This window comes from Gallinula chloropus, assembly GCF_964237585.1.
Source record: "Gallinula chloropus genome assembly, chromosome: 4".
Lineage (NCBI taxonomy): Eukaryota > Metazoa > Chordata > Aves > Gruiformes > Rallidae > Gallinula > Gallinula chloropus.
The window spans coordinates 7,432,059-7,451,912 of NC_140088.1; the positions used below are offsets into that span (position 1 = coordinate 7,432,059).

Here is a 19,854-nt window from a genome sequence, read left to right on the forward strand (position 1 = left end):
AGAGCAAAGGTCATAATCAAGGCTTCTGACATGTCCAGGACCATAATGGTGTCAGTGAAAGAGAATTCTGAAGTGGTCTGCTCAAAAATTTTTGTTGTTTGCTTAGAATTATCTAATATAGTGTTAGCTTATTGGGAATTTTGGTGATGGTTAACTGAAATTCAGTTTAATGTGGATCTTGAGGGAACAAGAGGGCTTGAGAATTCTGTCAAACAGAAAACATTTCAAACCTAACACTTCTGTATTAGGTCTCTTTAATTTCAAGGCCAGCATCGGTGTGCAGATGTCGCCATGTCTGCAGGGTGTGGTTCACTGTGCTGCGTAACATGTGGTGAGCGCCTTTTGACTCAGCCTGCAGCTGCCCAGGATAGATGTAGGTCTGCATCTTACCTATTGTTGAGAAATATTAACAATATCACCTTGCAGGCCTTCGTGGTGACGATGAATCGTGGTCTAAACTCTTAATTGAAAAGTAGAACCGTGTTGATTTGCTTGCGTATGAGATGTGAAGAGAGCGGTGGCCCCAAGTTTGACACTCCTGCTTCCAAGGAGGGCTTCACCATCTCCCGAGTTAGTGCATTTTCTAAGTGCCGACCTGACTGAAAAAATCAGCTGTCATTTGTAATCAGCAGGGATATTCAGCCCTCTTCATGTAACCTGATTGCAACTTTTTCCTTATTGCGCTTGTCTGTTAATCACGATGTGGCAATGGGCAGTATGTGTGAATAGTATAATAATGGTTGCATGGATACAGAAAATTCTGCTCATCTCCCTTTTATAGTCTGCCCCGACTCTGAGCCTGTTTTGCACTGTCTGAAGCAGCTTTCCGAGACTGACATATTCTGTCAATCACCTTCCTCTTTCTGACATGATTTTGATACATCTGATAGCAAACTTAGATGGTAAAACATTTTGAAGATTGTATTTTTTTAATGATTTTTAAAGTTTTCGTCTACTCTGTGTTCTTATTCTTTGCTCAGAATACTATTAAGTTATGTTTCTGTATTTTGAGATTAAAAATGCACTACATTTATCAGCAAACATCAGTAGGCATAGAAGGTATCCTGCTTTAACTTGATGCACAACAGTTTCATTGCTGCAGCTCTGTGAAGGGAACATTGCCTTTTTTGAATGGCGTTTCTGCATGGATCTGTGGATTTTGGTTTTGGTGGCCTGGCTGTCATTGGAGTACTAGTGCCCCCTCACCAAGAGGTGACACACAAAATGCTTGTATTGTCTTGCTAATTAAGCTGCAGGAACCCCCTTCTCTACCTCATAGGCAGTGTGTTTTCTTCTCATTGCATTTGTTGTCCTCGTAGGAAGTACGTACTTACCTCCTCAATGCTCTCCAGCTGCATGTACTAGGAAAACTAAGACTCCTAACTGCAGGTTTAAGAATGGGACCGAATGTTGAGAAGAACTATTTTCACTATGACGTAGAGTAAGGATGCCAGTATTTAGGGAATTGTTAAATACTCTTTTATTTACTCAGTTGCACTGAAATTCCTGATAGGGATACTTTTATTTATGCCTTGCATCTCAGAGCAAGCACTTTCTCATGTCTGAGTTCAGAACCTACCATGTGTAGGAAATGGATCAATACTAAATATTTTGAGCAATAGGAAGAGTGACTTCATATAAAACTCTACCTGAACTTCCTGAATAAGCAGCAGATGTTAGCCAGACACAAAGAGGTGCATACACCAAGTTCTTTACTGAGCGTAGTAACCAAGTCCAGTGATCCAACTTGTTGCAGTTACATCATACAAGGAAAACAACTAGAAACCTCGTGGGAGTGGAATTCCTAATATGAAACAACTTGTGTTACTTTTTACACATTGTACACAAATGTTGCTCCAAACTATCTGCACTTACAGTTTAGGTAGTGTGAGTCAGACACCGTAACGCTTTCTCTCTTATGTGGTATTCCCCTCCCAAAGGATGCTACCAAATACACAGCTAGAACATAGCAAGAAATCTTATTTAGCATCTTTTAAATCTGAAATTAATTGAAATTTTAGAACACCTGGAATATAAGTGTTCTATATATCTAATCACTGTAGCATAACTTTCACCTCTTTATGGTATTCTACAAAGTTTTGACTCGATTTCTTTTTGTGTATGTGTGTCATATGAAACAGATTAAATAGCAAAAGTATAATGCTGTTTTAATGCTTCCATCTACAAAACTTTATGGAATAAATCTTAATTTTTTTTAATAAATTAATATTTGATTAAAAAACTGGAGAACTTACACACACACACATCTTTTTTGGATGCTATTCTTAAACAGATGGTACTTGATGAATTGTAGTTAACCTTTTAGACAGTTGTCTTCCAGAGATAGGAAAGGTATTAACTTCATGTGGTATCTGACAAGACAGTAACTTCTTTATGAATAAAGTAATGTGTTTGAGTGTTAAAAGTTTCCTGTGTATTGAAAACTCGTAGCTCAGAAGAAGCTTTCTTGCATGATGAAACCCTTTCTTTCACCCCAAGAAAGGGTTTTGTTAGAACTAGTAGAGTCACTGTTGGTTGTGCCTGCTTTACCATCATCTGCCTCAAGACAGAACTGCAGACTTTGGAAGGTTTATCTTTAAAAAGAAAATATTCATTATTAATGACATGTAGTAAGCAAAGAGTAGTTCTTCAGATTCTCTGGCCACATTTGTCTCTCTTAGTTAAGAGTATTTGTTTGCTTTACGTTTTCAAACCAGAATTTGTGAAAGTTTTTGAGATTTTCCGCTAATACAGAAACTTAGAAGTTAAAGCTGGAAAGCACTGATTTGGGCAATGCCAGTTTCTCTTCCTCAATGTCCATTAAGTTTTCTGTCTCATAGATGCATGAGCATCTGCAAGAAAAAAAATTGATTCAGAGATGCTGCTTCAGTGATAACTGTGTATCGAATGGAAAAGGCATAGGGGGTGCTCTCTCTCCTTAAATATTGTATCATGAATTAATTTTTCACATTGCCACTAATTCATTTTGATATAGTGAAAGGAATAATGCATGCCATTATAATTGCTCTTCCAATATATTCTGGTTTAGAATTTTTTTAACTTCCATATGCCAAAATTCTCAGTGAACTTTTGTTGTATTTCCAGTGATACAATTTTGATGTAGGACATTTAATGAGGTTTTAACATATGTGTTACTGATTTTTCTGTCAGCACAGCTGAGAAGCAGCAGACATTAAAAACAACATTTGATGCACTTTTTAGATGCTGCTCTATATGCTTTACAACAAATAATTGAAAATTTCAGGATTTCAGTGAATATTTAACCCATCCCTGTATTCATACCATTGTAGCCTTTTCTGATAGGAGTTTGAGTAAGAGCCATGGATAGTCACACAGAATCACAGAGATGTAGGGGTTGGAAGGGACCTCAAGAGATCATCAAGTCCAACCCCCCTGCCAAAGCAGGTTCCTTAAGACAGATCGCACCAAGTGCAAACAGAAGTTCATCATATGACTCCCACTGTTTTTTCTGGGAGAAAAATAGTTACACTCTTTAGTGGTGGAACTTGTTTTCTGAGTTCAAGCAAGAATCATAAGGCAGAGAATATGCTGTTCAGTCTATCCTGTACTTGCTCAGTTTTACTGTTCTCCAAAATTCTAGCTCTGCTGATAACTCAGTAATTCAAAATGTGTTTAATTAAAATGCCTGCATACAGTGGTATAATGTGGAAAAAAAAAGGAGATTTCAAGAGATTCTGATTGTTTGAATGGACTGTTCAGGTATTTCAGTTTCAAGAAATCTTATAGTAGTTTCTCTATGAATTATAAGATGACCTAACTATAAGAAAAAAGTTTTGTCTCTTTATGGAGTCATGCATCTATGTGTGCACAACTTTGTGCCTATATGCACGTGTCTGCTTGTAGATCTGCAAGTTACAGTAGTAGCTGTTTTTATTATCTTTGTAGAATTTTTCCCCTGAACCAATATATTCCATTAATGGAATTGCTTTTGATGTCACAAGCATATTGTTTAGATGTTAGAAAAAAAGTGTTTTACTGAAAAAGTTATCTGGGCCTGGAACAGGCTGCCCAGGGAGGGGGTTGAGCCACTGACCCTGAATGTGTTTACAAGAAGGGTTGATGAGGTACTTAGGGATATGGTTTAGCATAGGATGGGAATGGTTGGACTTAATGATCTTAAAGGTCTTTTCCAACCTTGTGATTCTGTGAACAGTAAGGAAAATTCCAGGGACAATACCAGGAAGATTTGGTTTCTTGTAAACCATGGATGGCTAAGTTACTCGTAATGGCAAACCACTAATAACTGTTGCATTTAAGCATGTTCCTGTTGAAGATCAGTGTTTTAATGTGTTATACAGAAAAATCAGTACAGTTTGAAATATCTCATGTACAGGAATGGTATACATGACAGCAATGCAGTGTAATAGTCATCTAAAGTAACTTTTGTATGGATAACATCACACTGAAGTTCGCCCAATTAAAATGAGGTCAAATGAAAAAAAAACACCTAAGATTCCAAAGCATAAATTGTGCTATTTATGTTTGTTAAGTACGGTTTGAAATCCTGTCTAAAGGACATCTTACCTAACTATATATCTAATGCTGCTCAGTAAATGAGGAGAGTATTGATTGGCATATGCTGCTTAAATCGATCACCTTGACAGCCAGAATTACAGTAATCTGTCAGTATTAATGACTGTCTTTCAAGCCTTGATACCTCTCCTTCTCTTGTCTCATCTTGCCTCACTTCTTTTTGAAGTGCATTTTCTTGCAACCTCTGGTTTTGTCAGAGTAGGTACTTTCGTAGTGGTTTTTTGTCCCCTGAGTCAAATTTATTGGCTTGATCATGCAATTAGAGTTAAAATGCAACACCAGGGAGCAAAAGTAGGTAGTGTTCTGAGTAACAATTGGACCTCAGGGGTAGTGCAAGCCTGTTCTCAGCCATCATTTATTAGTTACCTGTTGAAAGAATAGGATTGTTTTGCAATGAATAATTCCAAAGCATCACTTTAAATGCCTTTGATTTTAGCCACTAGAGACAACTGATTGAACCAACATTTGTGATAGGTTTTAAAATTCTTCCCTTAACATTTGTCATATAGATGCGCCAGATAACTGCTGGAGAAATACTTGCAGATGTGCCTATCAGCCACTGGTTTTACAGAATTCTCCTGTAGGCATACACACCATTTCAGTTGGTTTTAGTGCATTTTTAATATGAGGAGTAAATTGAAGTGTGAGGCTTGAAAGCTATGTCATAATGTAGTATCTTTTCATGTATATGGTCTGTGAGGTTTTCTGCAATCACACTTACGTACTTTAGCAGCAGGTCTGTATTTGTACATGTTCAGGTAAACATTTTCTTTGTTAATTGCCCTCCTTCAAATCCTGCCTTCTCTGGTTCTTCGGTCTCTACCTCTTCTTCAGGTAGGAATGTAGACGCGTATGCAGATGTGCTGGGAGCACCTGTTAGAGCAGCATAGTGTAAGCACATGGGCTTAAGGGCAATGATGTCATCACAACATATCTGTCATTTGTTTTTTCATTACTAGCCTTTATTAGTTACTCTTCCTTAATGAAATGCATGAGACTCTTGAAAGTGGTAAAAAACCAAAATACCAGATGAGACAAAACTGATTGACTGCAGTAATAGAATTTTCTACTAATAATTGCACATAGAAAAGGTCAAGTGCACTGTTGATGTCGTAAGACAGTTATGGGGGAGACTGAAATCTTTTTGTACTATTAGGAAAAACACATGCTAGGTTCTTTTAGTTCTTGCATTCCTTCATAAATTGAACATACCCATCTGAAGGGAGGTATTGGTTTTACTGATTTCTGTCTAAATACAGCTAGGCTTATGGCGGTGACATTCTGGTTTAGAATAAAAGGATGTCAGTGGGCTACCCTGAAAAAGCATTGAAGTGCTTTATCAGCCTCCTTGAACCTCTGAATTTGGATCTGTCAGTACAGATCACTTGAGAGAGCGAAGTTCCTCCTTGTTGCTGTGTCTCTCTAAGGCAGGAAATCTTTGTATGTTGTAAGCTGGAAGCTAGTAGAGCAATCACTCTTTCACAATAAAATGTGTTTTAAATGTGTATAGGTCCTTCTTTAAAACAAAAACATGCAGTGAGAAGGCTAGGAATCCTTAAACTGGAATGAAAAAGATAAACTAGTTCTTATGCAGAGTTGATTGCTTTGTACATAACACAAAATGACAGGTTTTCTGTTAATACCTACTTAGCCTTATTAATTAATTAAACATTTTGGATAACAAAAGCCCTTTGTTAAAATGTTAAGACTCTGCTCCCTTAAGGTGTTAAAATTCATACGGATTTGTTTGATAGCACTCAGAAGTCTGTGAATAAAAGCAGGGAAGATTAAACAATGTTTTCTAAGATTGCTAAGAAAGAAATGTTTTTAACCTGTTTAAGCCCTATTTTTATGTTGGCAAAAGACAGCATTGTTTATTGACTTAATCCTTTTCTAGTCAGATATTCAGATAAGTGACTTGCAAACAACTTGAAGGATTTGTATGTGAAAAGACTAAGTATGTAACATTGTGTATGGTTGATTCTGATACTTAAATTGGTGGGAAAATATTTGTAACAGTCAAAACTGATGAACAGTAATGCCTGTGAGATAGAATGATTTTTTTTGGGTGAGTTGAATAAGATATTGGCAGAGCATTTCTGCGTCGTTCTACATATGGTAATCAGGACAGTTGGGGCATGCTTTGCAGTGCCAACAAAGGGATTAGAAGATGATAGGTACCAAAAGAAAGAAAAAAAAAAAAAGAGGAGATTAATGGCAACTAGCACATCAGTTCTCTTTTGTTCTCCTACAGATCTGTACTTTAGTTACTGAAAGAAAAAGGCATGCATATATATATGTATATATATGCCTTTTTTTCAGTAATGTGTAATATATAACATACCTGTCAGTATGTGGAAATACCTAGCTGGAGATGGAATATACTTCATGGAACAATATTCACTAGTTAACTGGGTCCAAATTATAGCAGAAAAGGGTATATGTATATAGTTTGTCCTCTGTGTGCCACATCCTTAACAAAAAAAAACCAGAATGAACTAACAGAAAGCAAGGATTAAAAGTTAGTATTACTGTAATTGGAATTACCATATGGTGGTCCGAAGGACATGAGTCGTAATCATAGACTGGCCAATCAAATTAGTCTCAATATACTTTCTAGACATTGAGAAAATAATTTTAATTGCTGATTAACTGCACCTGAATAGAACTGTGGGTCACAAATGCATCTATCTCCTCCCAAATGCTTCTCCTCCCAAACACAGAAGAATGCAGGCTATTAGAAAATCTTTTAATTTCTGCTTGCCAAACCATAGTTACCGTCCATCTGTTCTTGCCAATTGTGGAAAAAGGTCAGTTTTCAGCAAAGCCATGCGTTTCACAGAAGGTATGTGAAGTGAAATTTCACAGGGGACACGATGGATCCTGATTCTTAGTGATAAACCTTTGGGGCCAGCAGGGTTGGCATATGGTTCAGCATGATATGAAGGCTTGGGTTCCCTGGCTTCACTTCTTTGGCGTGGAACTGATAAAACCTGGCTCTTAAGTATTGTTTCGCTGGACACCAATCATGGGCAGCAGGAACTGCCCATTTAACTCTCTGTGGGAAGGAAGCCCAGGCTGCGTTCACAATAGTACCATTGTCGTGCTGCAAACTGCTCGCAACAGCTTGACAGCACTAGGGAGGAGGGCGAAGGGGCTGCCTTACTAATTGCCCTTCAGAATAAAGGAAGAGGGAAGTAACTGAAAATTAATATTTGCTTTCTTCAGTTAAGTCGAAGAAGCCTGTCTCCAAGTTTTCAAAATCGTTTTTAAAATCGACTGCTGCCTTCCGAAGAAAATGATAAGTAGATTATCCATACTGGTACTGCAGCAACCCAGGGTAAAGAGAAAACGTTCTCTTCAACTCTAAAATTAAAAAAGAAAGGTAACCGTAAAGTTTATTGAAGTACAGATTGGAATTAATGACACAGTTTCTCATGAGAGACGATTTCTTTGTTACTGTGCAGTGTGGAATTGCAAATTAATGCATATCTAGATGTGTGGTTTTTTGACTAGACAGTTTTTAATATCATTTTTATTTGTGTCATTGTACTGCTGGTAGTGATGACTTAGTGGAAGGCATTTCTTTCACTGTTTTCCTCATCAATGAACATGTCTGTATGTTCAGAGACAGTACCTAAGGTAGAAGCTTATATATTTGAATGTATGAAAACAGTGGGCTTAAGCATTCGTGCTGATACAGGAGAGCGAAGAGACAGTTTTGCTTCTGTATTTTTACACTCATCAACCTTAATTACTTGCGTTAAAACTGATGTAGTGCTGATGTAATGAGTGTCGGAGTGAGGATAAATCCCTCTCCTAAAATCAGGAGTTAGTATGTGGGGCTGACGTTGGCCTACACTATTCCACATCACTTGTGGGCTGAAGCGATGGCAGCATCACCTTAACATGTCTCATTGGCACATTTGTTGCAAGATCCTTAATAAACTTCGGTCCCTTGGCCAGCGACCCCCGAGCCTCCCCTGCTGCCTCCTGCAAACCCGCTGCTGGCTGCCTGCGAGCCTCTCCGTCTGCCGGCAGCAGCATCACTCCAAAGAAGGCCTGAAGCAGTGACAGCCGTAATGGGCATGAAAACAATTAGCACAACATTCCTTATAGGTTCATCAATTCCTGTCTTGGCTACATTAGTAAGACAAATCCTCCCTGGAAGTTGGAGTAGGAATTCTGCCTGCGTAAGGGCTTCTGTGCTGTTTGTTTTCACCTCCGTAGCCTGTTACTGAAACATGGATGAGTGGGGTGTTTGTGAATACTGTCATTAGGCTTCTAACCACATGGACAGTAAATTTAATGAGTAATCTGTTACGGTGTTGAGTTATTCACCCGTCCGATACTGCTGGCCATTTGATCTTACTGTCTTTTCAATTTCATGCTAAAATGCAGTTCAAGGTTTGTAAAACCAACAACACACAATAAATGGAACCAAACCCGAGACTTTTTACTATATGTTTGTGTTAATATACTCCTGCTATATTTCAAACAGATAATTCATTGAATGCCCATTCTTCCTCTTACTGCAGAGTAGATTATATTTAAGTCAAGATTAATGGATAGATTCTGATGTTAAAACCCAGTCTCTGAGCCTGTCATTCCCTAGAGGCATATAGTGCATTAGTTTAAGCCAATATGCTGCTTATCATAGATACTATGACACTGTCTTAAATGACAGTTTACTGTACTTTGTTACTGCTTACTCTGGTAATAAAATCACTATATTGTGTTCTTGATAATTACAATATTAAATAGAAGCTTAATTCGATTACTACACATTTAGATACAGATAGTTCTTAAGTAATTGTCCACTGTAAAATTTCTGATACTCATTTTTTCTTTCATGAGGTGTGTTCTGTCAGTGTATAAGCTTAATAGTCAGGTCAGTCACCTTAGTGGAAGAAGTGCTGAAAAGAGATCTACAATGGGAGTTTTTGGTGCAAAGTAACATCTTTTATCCTATAGTTCTTCAATTGAACCTTGGGGTTTTTTTAATCCTTCCATAAAGTGCTTTCATTTCCCACAGTCCTTAAAATAAATAATTTCCGGGTTCTGCAGAGTGGAAGAATAAGTGCTGTTAATTCAGGCTGTGATTTTTTTTGCTTAACTGAAATTGCTACAAGTCTAAGCATCAGTTTTGTCATTTTTGGTGCCTAAGCTGATGATCAGAATTAGAAGTCATTCAGTTCAGTAAGTGTAGTCTCATATTATTTTTACACAATTACCTTAAAAAGATAGCTTTGTTACAGAGCTGGGGTTTGTTTGGTTTAATTCCAGAGATTATTTATACTAAAATTAAATTTATGTTAAGCCCACTACACTTGCACTCTTAATTCCACATAGCCTCCTAAGTGCCTTTTGCAAAGGAGAGCGGTTACATTTTTCATTTCATAATTGAGCATTGTAAGTGGTTAAGCATAGTCCGAATTTCATCCAATTCCAGCTTGTGTTAATGGTGCTGCACTCGCGCTGCCTTAGCACCTGTTATGGATTTTGAGTCATCTGGCAGCCCGTGGGACTTAGATAAAGAAGTACCAGGTGTCCTGCCTGTCTCTTAATTGAGACGCAATGTAAACAATATAGACTTGGCAATATGGTTCTAGGAATGGATTAAAGCCCAGCTTTGTCTGTGCTGATGAATCACAGCTTTTTGCTTTTTTTTTTTTTTATTCCTAGATGATGTTATAAACCACTGAAGAATTTTGTTAGCTGTAAGATCTGGTGGAACAATGCAAAAATAAACAGTATATTAAGGACTTTCCTAGAAGGACAGTCTTGCAGAATGTTAAGTGGTTTGGGTTTTCCAATGAAAATGTAAGCATCAGTTACAATTTCTTGCAGTAATTCAGCAATTGTGAAAGTGCTCACACTGTAAAGATGAAGATTTTTATATAAATTCAGATAAAGTCAGTGCCTTCCAATATATAATGGTTTACTAATCTAGACAGAAAGCAATAGCATTGACTTGGAAACAGGCAGTGGCTGCAAATTAATCTAACATACGCTTACCTTGTAGGACTTTTAACCATTGAACTGTAGGGTAGATATACTGGAAATAATCTCTTTTAGCTGTAAGGCTAACACTCTGAAAGAAAAAGGCAAATACTCTTTCTCCAAATGGCAAAAGCATGTGTTGTTCTAATTTGCCCAGTAAGTTATAATTTCTCACAGATTTATTGAACTTTTTTACTAGTGTAAAAATTGAAAAGTAATTTTCATTATATACATTTAAAGAATGATGCAAGTATATGTGTTGGAAAATAATTACAACAGCCAGAATGATGGGATTAATTAGTGTGGATTTATCTATTATTTATTCCCTTATTTTCTACATGACAGGAAAAAAACTGCCTCAGAAAATTGCCTCAGAAAGCCCTTTTGCAGTTAGAACTTCTTTTGAAAAAGGTGTTTATTAAAGGTGTTTTATGTTTGTTTATTTTATGTTTATTTTCATTTCATTAATTGGGCATCTATATTAATTTATAGATTGTCATATATACATCACTTCTTAAAATGAGTTATTTTGGATAATTAAGACTGGGTCCCTTCTGCAGTTTTATAATGTTTTCATTAAACATAGCATAAAGGTTTACTTCTAAAATACAGCTTTCATTCCTCTGACTTTTCTCTTCCATTTTCAGGAGTAGGAAAATACACCGTTGCACTTTATTGCCAAAATGCTGTCACTGGTATTGAAAATATTGAAGAGACGAAATTTTTTAACTCTTTCACCTGTTTAGGTGTCAAGCACAATATCTTTTTGGTTTTTTTCACTTTTGCCTAAACAACTCGCGTCAGATACAGGGAGAATGAACTGGGTTCTGCTTTATGAATCATCAGTGTTGTGGCTGAGCTCCAGTTGCATATGCCGACGCTGCTTTCGTTCACAGCGTAGCTGTGTAAACAGATGCACAGAGCAAAATATTTATATGCCATTTTCAATATTGTCAGTATTTAAGGAGCAGAAAAGAACCTGGGCAGACTCTGAGATGCCAAGTTGATTTGAGTAAACAAACATTGCATCTGAAAAAAGAAAAGAATCTCTTTATTTGTATACTGTGCAAACTAGATGTGGAAATCACTGAAATGCAATAAATAGGGAACGCCATGATGCCACTTCTACAGAGTCACTTTTCAGAATATAAGAGAACTTTAACTGTTCCTCTCAGTGTGGCCAGTTGATACTGATCACCCACCTACATACAAAACGCAGCTAGTTGCAGGGCTTCCAACACTGGATCAATAGCAGCCCGGCTTACATCCTTAATTCTGAAAGCCAACAAAGAGTACAAATTGCTGTGACTCAGTATGAGTTCAGCTGGTTTGACAACCACTGCACAATCTCTCTTCTTTCAGAGTGAGATTTCCCAGAAAAACTTCCATTTCTGTGATGTGTGGGTTTTGTCCTGTCTTCCTTCAGAAGTTAAATTCTGCAGTGGCAAACTTTTCCTTTCAGCATCTGTATAACCTTGGTCCTAACCTGTACTTGTCACCTTTTTACTAGAGGCAGTCCTCCTTTCACATTCTGACATCAGGAATTGTAATATACCTGGGGAAAGCCTGCCCAATAAAAAGGGATGCTTTCATCATCCTAAGTACCTCAAACTGTAGCAATTAATTCTGTGTTGTTTGCACACCTTCTCAGGCCAGGGAGCGAGGGAGGGAGGTAAAATCTCCCTCTGACATGGCCCTTCATTGTGCCTCACTGTTCCTTTGTTTCCATTGGGAATCAGGATCCTGGGAGGGTTTTTTGTATGTTGACAATGCTACAGATTTGGGTGGGTTTTTTTCTAGAAGAGGTGTGCTTCTAAATTTGCTGAGGGGGCAAATGTAGTAAACAAGAGGGTGCCATCTTATTTAGCTTTCCTTAAAATATTGTTAATGTCCTTTTTTTATACATATAGGGAGAGTATACACGCAATTAAAACCCCACTTGCAGGTGTCCATTGATCCTACAAGCACATATCTCTGGGTGGAGAATTTTCATTTCCCAATTAAGAATGGAGCAGTGCTTTTGTTTCTGCTTGTCTAAATTATTTTCCAAATGCCTAGCTGACAAAGTCATACTCTCTACAATCATATCAATATATATTGACAACTTAGATGATTTTGCTAACAGTTGGAACTGCCAGGGATGCAGCTGTACATATATTTCTGACAGTAGTTTGTAAATTAACCTGAAAATGTCCATTTTGCTATTTAGAAATGCATTAACTGGCTTTTTTCTAAGAGGTATTTCTAGGTGATCATCAAAAACTACTGTTTATCTAGCACAAGAGTCAAAGAATCTCAGCTACTGCCTACTGGCACTATTGTGATCACCTATTCAAATATGCATATATATTGTGATACACTGCACAATGATGCACAGGAAAATGCACATATACACATAAGCCTCAGGAGGGGAGATTCATGAATAAAACTTCCATGGAAGTGTCTCATTTCAGGGTTTGTTCATTTTTTTTTCTGAATGGGAGATACAATATAGGAAAAAAATTAGGTGAAGAGCCCACATTTTTGCTGCCTTTCACAAGGGGAATAATTCTGTTATAATTCTGATATTTTTTTTAACAAAGAAAAATAATTATGTTATCAGTCTGTTGGACTTAACCATCCCATGGGATGTAGAGATGCTTGCATTACTGTTGAGTTTACAACTTGGAACTTCATATTTGTAGGGTATTTCCTGAAATGTAACGATCTTGATACATTTTAAATCATCCTGAAGTAATTTAAAGTGGAAGCTGAGGCATAACATTTTATAGTGGTATCTGAAATGATTAATACTTTCGACTTTTGAAAAAATACTGGGTTTCTGCTGGTGGTGACTTTAGGTACTTTGCAAATGCATCCCTTTTAAATTTTGTTGAAGAAATGAAATATCAATCTTCTAAAGAGGTTTTTCAGACATTACAAATATTGCCATCACCAGTTTAGTGTATTGATGAACCGTGCATCTCTTTGGCCCTTTTTTAAACTTTCTGTTGTTGAGTAGGTTCCCCTCCAGAAGCTGATGGGGAAACCAGTCTTGATAAAACCAGTTTTCTGTATTTTTTTCCCAAAAGTCTAGAGATCAGTTACAGGCATATAACATCTGTTGATCCAACCAACTAGGCTAGAGGTGATGCAGATCTCCACATAGCAAATGCCTACCTAGTCTTGGATGCCTCTGAAGTTCACAGGTATCTAAAGCTTTCACTGCCACCCTTCCCTGGACATCTGCTGGCTTCAGCACAGACAAGAGCTGTCCAGGTCCTTTTTGTATCCTCTATCCATTGCGTAGGTAGGTATTTCTTTGCTCAGCTGACCTGCAAGACAGCAATGCTGAGAGTTTTGAAGGTGTACTCGCTGGATTAGAGCCCACACAAACACAACAGGAGGTAACTCCCTCGTTATATCAATCAGCCAGGAAATGAGAGAGCGGTTTCCAATTTTGAAGCCACATCTCCTGCCTCTTACAAAACTGTTCTAACTATTGGGACTGAGGACATTTTGTAATCAGGCACACTTCGTTCACTGCCGAAATTGCTCTTCGTTTCATAAAATAAGATCTCCTCTGAATCACAGGGAAAGTACATGCTCACCTGTCTAGCAAATGGTTTTGGTACTTTCCTGGGAGAGGAGAGTCCCTGGATTCCAGTCCCTGCTCAGGAAGTGTTGGTTATCAAATGGGCTTTGGAGCAGGCACTAGAATTTCTTCTCTAGCCCTTCTGCAAATCAAACACTTAGGTGATCCAGTAATAGATAGATTACAGAATTGTAAAGTGCCATATCCTTAATTAAAAGCCTTGGAAATTTTATTCTAAATTGAAACAGCTTTGTCATGTTCTTTCTTTCCTTCAGCCTCATGTTAATGACATTTTAGGATTGATATTCCCTGGATGATTGTAACGTGGTAATCATGTGTCCATTCTCCTTTAACTGCAAAATACTGGCTAGATTTACTATAATACATATTACTCAGTTCTAAAACTTACAGGCAGACTTTGTCCTAGAGTCTGAGAGGTGCGAATGAGAAGAATGGAAAGAAAACATACGATCAGAATGACACAGTAAACATACAGAAATGTTGGATGCAGCAATAGGGCTTGAAAGATGAAGAGAGTAGAAGAGGCTGAACGATGGGAAACGGGATTTTGTAGTGATTGCATGGTTAAAATTACAGGAAAGGAAAAACAAAGACTAAACAACTAGACATGTGGGGAAATGTAGCAAACAGATTTTCTTATGAAATTTGAAGGATGACAAAGCCATGGATTAAAAATAATAAATTGGCAATGTGAGAAAATTGTTTTGGATATAAAGGAAAAAGCTTAAGATGCTGGATGATGATGCTAGGAGGAAAGCTGTTTAGCTTGTATTATTGTGGCACATACCTATCCTTAGTGTAAACCCCAGTCTCGTTACAGTGTGATGGAGTACAGCACAAGATGCCTCGTTTGTCCCCCAGAAGTAAAAGCCAAGTGTGGAACTGAAGACAAGATGTGAAGGCAGGTAGACGATTCAGGGAAACGTGAAACAACAGTAGACAGCATGAACAGTCGTGTGACCTACACAGCAGCAGGCTTAAAGTCTTCCAAGGTGTTTTCCTTGTTTCTTTTTAGATAAGAATCATAGCAAAAGGGAGTGAGAGCTTGAAAGAGGATTGTTTTGTGGACACCTAGGCAGCGGTGGTGCTGCCACGTGGAAGCAAGCACAAAAGTACTTGTCTAAAAATGTCCGTGTGTGTGAGTGTGGCAGTCTGTGTGAACTGACTGGAGGCAGGAGTAGCTTTGGTAAAATTAACCAAATAGGTATGGACTAAAAAGTTTAAAAAAAAGTAGCCTGCATTTGTGCTAGGGAGTGGCAGGATGGTGGCAGCGTCTGAAGAGAATGCCCTAAGTAGTATGCTTAGAAAGTAGGCTCTGCAATGCTTTGAGTGGATACAGAGAGGAATATAATTCATTTCTTGAGGTCAAAGAAAAAAGGTGTGGCAGTGACCAAGATATGAAGTAAGAACCTAGATTGTTTACTCGTAGATGACCAGAAAAAGTTTTAGCTTAGATTACACAAAAAGCATCTGCACGATATCGATGTATTCTGCCATAGCAATCTTAAACAGAGCTTGAATTAAAATGAAAGTGACACAATCAGCAGTGATGGAGAGCTATTAGGTGAAGAAATGAGATGTTTTTCAGACAGATTAAGCATAAGTAAGTGATCTGTTTGATCCAAAGTGCAAAATCGACGGGTCTGAAAAAATTGTGTGTTTACAGGGATAATGGAAAGTGGAGTATTTTCAGTGCTAACACAGCCAGTTACAGATTTAGTGTATAAGTAAAATTGATTGTAATGCAAATGAAATTTTAGCTGAGTGACTACAACCTGCGTGACCTGTAAAGGTACAATTTTTGAGATTTTTTTTTTATTGCATTGCTTGTATTTTCCAGAACAGTATCTTCTGAAAAAGTATACTGAAGTCATCAGATTATTCTGTTACACTATTTGCAGATTACATACCTGCAAGTTTTTAGCTGACTGATTTGGGCCTGTATAATTAGTGTATATTTTACCTTTTTATCCATTCCAGTTAGCACCTTCTTCAGAAGCAGAAAGCTCACAACACTGTTGTTTTAGTGTTTAGTCGCTCTCTTGGTGCCACAGTCTTTCTCCATTGGTTTGTCAGTGCATCCTTCCCATTCCATCTTAATTGCTGATGCCAGTGGCAACATCCACTCGCAGTAAGAATACAGCTTGCGTTGCCCTGTTATTACTAGCCATTGAGTTTGTGTGTGCCACTCAATTTGTAGGTGCTAATAACTCTTCCCTAGAGAGCAGCGTTTTAAAGAAATAAATGTCTAGCCTATTAGAAGTAATGTAGAAATTAGCTGCCATGGGTTTATGGTCACTCTTGCAGATAGTTGCATTCAGGTGCAGCATCGAACTAGATTATCTCAGCCACAAAAGCATACAAATCTGGAGTTTTAAAATACTGGAATGTTCTCAGAGTATAAGTGTATAGAGGATAAAAGGTCCCCAACCTCAGGTAGTCAGTCTGTAAATACAGAAAAGGAGTTCAGAGGGGAGCGTGTCGTTTCTTAGGGCAGAACTCCACAAGCTTTGGGCTTGGCACTGGCATCAGGTTTTTGGTTTGTTTTTAAGCAGGGTCCTGTTTTTAACAAGCTGCAGATGGTTTGGTGGATCGTTAGGATGAGCGGCAACCTGGCCGGCTGAGTTACTCGTCTCTGGGTGTACGAAGTGTGTGCATCTGAATTAGACTTCTAGAACTGATACAAGCATGTCCTCACCACTGTGTAATGAAAACATCATTATCCCCTTCAGTCAGCACCTATGTGGAGACTTCTTTATTTGGTTAGGAGATAGATTGGAGAATGGGAATGTCCTTGTCACTTTCAAAGCTGTAACTTTCCTTCATTTTTGCCTTATTTGTGTATAAGCTTGGGATATAATAGGATAAACTAAAAGGTTTCCTTTAGAGACCTCTGAAAGTAGAACGTTTTAAAAGCAGGTAGGTGTCTCCACCCTACTTTTTCATGAAACATTTTACCCATTCAAGCAGACTTTTAAAAACAGCTTGTTTTGATAGCAGCCTGTTCTCCTGTGGGCCTCCAGCCTTTGCTTCCTGGCAGCACCTTTGGTGCGAAAAGAGAGTGATCAATTGGGAGACTATCAGTGCCAGCATGCATAGAGTGATAAGTTAACACACCACTGGGAATTTCTAGGGCCCACCAAGATACTTCACTTCTAATGTGCTAACAAGCTCATTTTTCTACCTCTTGCCTCTTCAGTTATTTTTTTTTCTCAGAAGAGCTTAGAAGTTGAGTGCATCAGGCATAATGAAAAGCTCTGTAGGAGGGAGAAGCAATAACCCCATTTTTCCCTTTTCAGCCAAATAGAAAATTAGTTTCTGGTAATACACAAAGGCCAGTATTTTTTGTGCAAGGGGCACTGCTGTGAATCAAAGGACTCTATTAACTGCAGAAAATTCAGCAGCTGTGAATCTCCCCCAATGAAAAAAGTGCTTTTCAACAAGTTGTGAGATACGTAGTATTATTTAGACTTCAACCATCAGTTTCATCCTCTACCACTTATACATAGCCTCTTAAAAACTGTGCTATATTACTCTCCTCTGTTAAGACTCAATACTGTGTTTATCCCCCAACCTAAGAACCGTTACAATGGGAGATTTTTATATTTTCTCTTGTCCCAGTGCTTCTATTATAGCTTCTCCAGCCTGAGACTTCTGCTGAGGTTCAGCTGTCTCGGGATCCGGAAAGAATTCGGAACACCTTTTTTTGGAGGGGAAATTGCTTCTCAGTTTCAATATGAAACTGAGCTGCGATCTAAGGAAGTACAATGAAGATCAGTTTATTCACTAGAAGTTGTTTTGAGATAGTATATTCTCTATACTCTGTTTCATATTTAGATGTACTGTAAAATCTACTGTAAATATTGTACATGTATACGGAACAGCTGCAGAAGGGTTTCACGGGAAAAGTTCTGTAGTTGTTATAAAGTCAAGTTTTAAAGGCCAAGATGAGGATATTGTTTCCAGCTTTAATTTAGGGCTGAGAATTTCACTGCTTGTCATAGCTGAAAATAGTATCATTATTTATTTTTAAATGTTAGCAATTGTTATTAAAAGCACTTACTGCTTGTGATGCAGTTTTATGTTTGGGTTGGTAAAAAATGTGTGCAAGGTGTAAATATTGTCCCCGTTTCACAGGTGGTGAGATTGAGTCAGGAAGGTAGGGCTTCCTCAGTGCCCCTTTCCACCCCCTCAAAAAAGAGCAGCAGACCTGAAATGAGACCCCAAAACCTTCAGGAAACGGCTTCTTGGTGCATTCCTCCACAGCACGCTGATTTTTTGGGGGGGTTCTTAAGGAAAACAGAACTACATAAGGAGAAAATGATCTTACTGCCTACAAATAAAAAAGGAAAAGGAAAAAAAAAAGTGTGCCCAAGTGTAAACACCAGGGAATATTTCCGATCGTTTTACGGTTCTGTAAGGCAACTGGAGAAGGTCTCCCTCCGTCAACATATTGAGTCCAGCTTGGAGGACTTTGAAAGTTGTGAGAGAAAAGGTTAACTGATTTCTCAGTTCAGGAACTATACGACATGAAGTCAGCATGGTGTTTTTTCTTGATAATTGTATGTTGCTGCCTGCTGCTCTACATTTTGACAGCCATTTCCATAGTTGCTTTCATGAACAGCAGAAATACTCTCTCTTTTTTTCTTTTTTTTCTTTTTTTTTCCCTTTCCCCTAGCTCACTCTGTGCTAACAGCACAATCAGGCCTGCTGGAACAAGAAGCCTGGAGAGGGTTCTTCTAAAGCAACAACACTTCAAGATACCGGTCTCTCGTCAATAATATCAGAGAGGGAGAACACGGGGAAAAGGAAGAAGTACAGTGTTTTGCTGTCAGTGCCCTGCTGACACCCTGTTAGCCAGTATTTAAGGGTCCTGCGGATTCTTTGCAAATATTCTTGCTTGTTTTAACGGCAGAATTGACAAGGTGTTTTTCCCAATACTCAAATTTTGCCGTGTATTTATCTTAACTGCATGCTTGTGTTTGGGGATTATGGAACCAGACTGTTAGGGAAAAGTGCAAAATAATTTATTTTGAGAATGCTAAGGTTATTTTTCATGCTATACCTCTTACACAGTTGTTACTTTTTATATGTAATTGTCACCAGAGTACAGCCAAATCAGTTATACTTAAAAGAGAGTATTTAAGTTATGTAAAGAATTAAAAATGTGTGCAGTCACTGAAATACCTGATTTGTGTTTAACAAAAACAAGAATTCTGAATTGCTAGGCAATGATACTTAGCAGTTACAGTACACGATATAAATTGATCCTTAATTCTTGACAAAACCAGTTACGAGGAGAGAGCACGGTACCTGCAAACAATTGTTCAACATCATCTAGAACCTACAACTTTTGAGGATTTTGCTGCTCAGGTTTTCTGTCCAGCACCCTACCACCATTTGCCCTCAGAGACAGGTAAGAAGTACAGTAAAGAACTGGGTTTATACAAATCTTATTTGAGATGCAGTATCCTTACTTATAAAAACTAAAACCGCAGACCTTCATCCATCATTAAGAGTGACAATTAATCTGGAAGACTAGATGTACGCAATTGAGAACCTAGGTAATATTCCTTATAAATCTTTATTCTGTTGCCTGGCATCACGAGCCAGTGCCAGGCATTAAAATTGGCTACCTACTTTAATACAGCAAGTGGACCCTGTGTTCCTTCAGTAAATTT

At 38.0% G+C, this 19,854-nt stretch overlaps 1 protein-coding gene across 5 annotated transcripts in view; it reads left to right on the plus strand.

Moving 5' to 3' along the window:
• Positions 1-19,854, plus strand: part of RALGAPA1 (Ral GTPase activating protein catalytic subunit alpha 1) — a gene marked incomplete at its 5' end in the record, with an annotated part of 126,938 nt that overhangs the window by 97,723 nt on the left and 9,361 nt on the right. For all 5 annotated transcript variants that reach the window (XM_084263850.1, XM_084263851.1, XM_084263852.1 and 2 more), the window contains one exon: positions 19,465-19,589. In XM_084263850.1, coding sequence (XP_084119976.1) covers positions 19,465-19,589 — 125 coding nt within the window. The remainder of the gene's footprint in view (positions 1-19,464; positions 19,590-19,854) is intronic.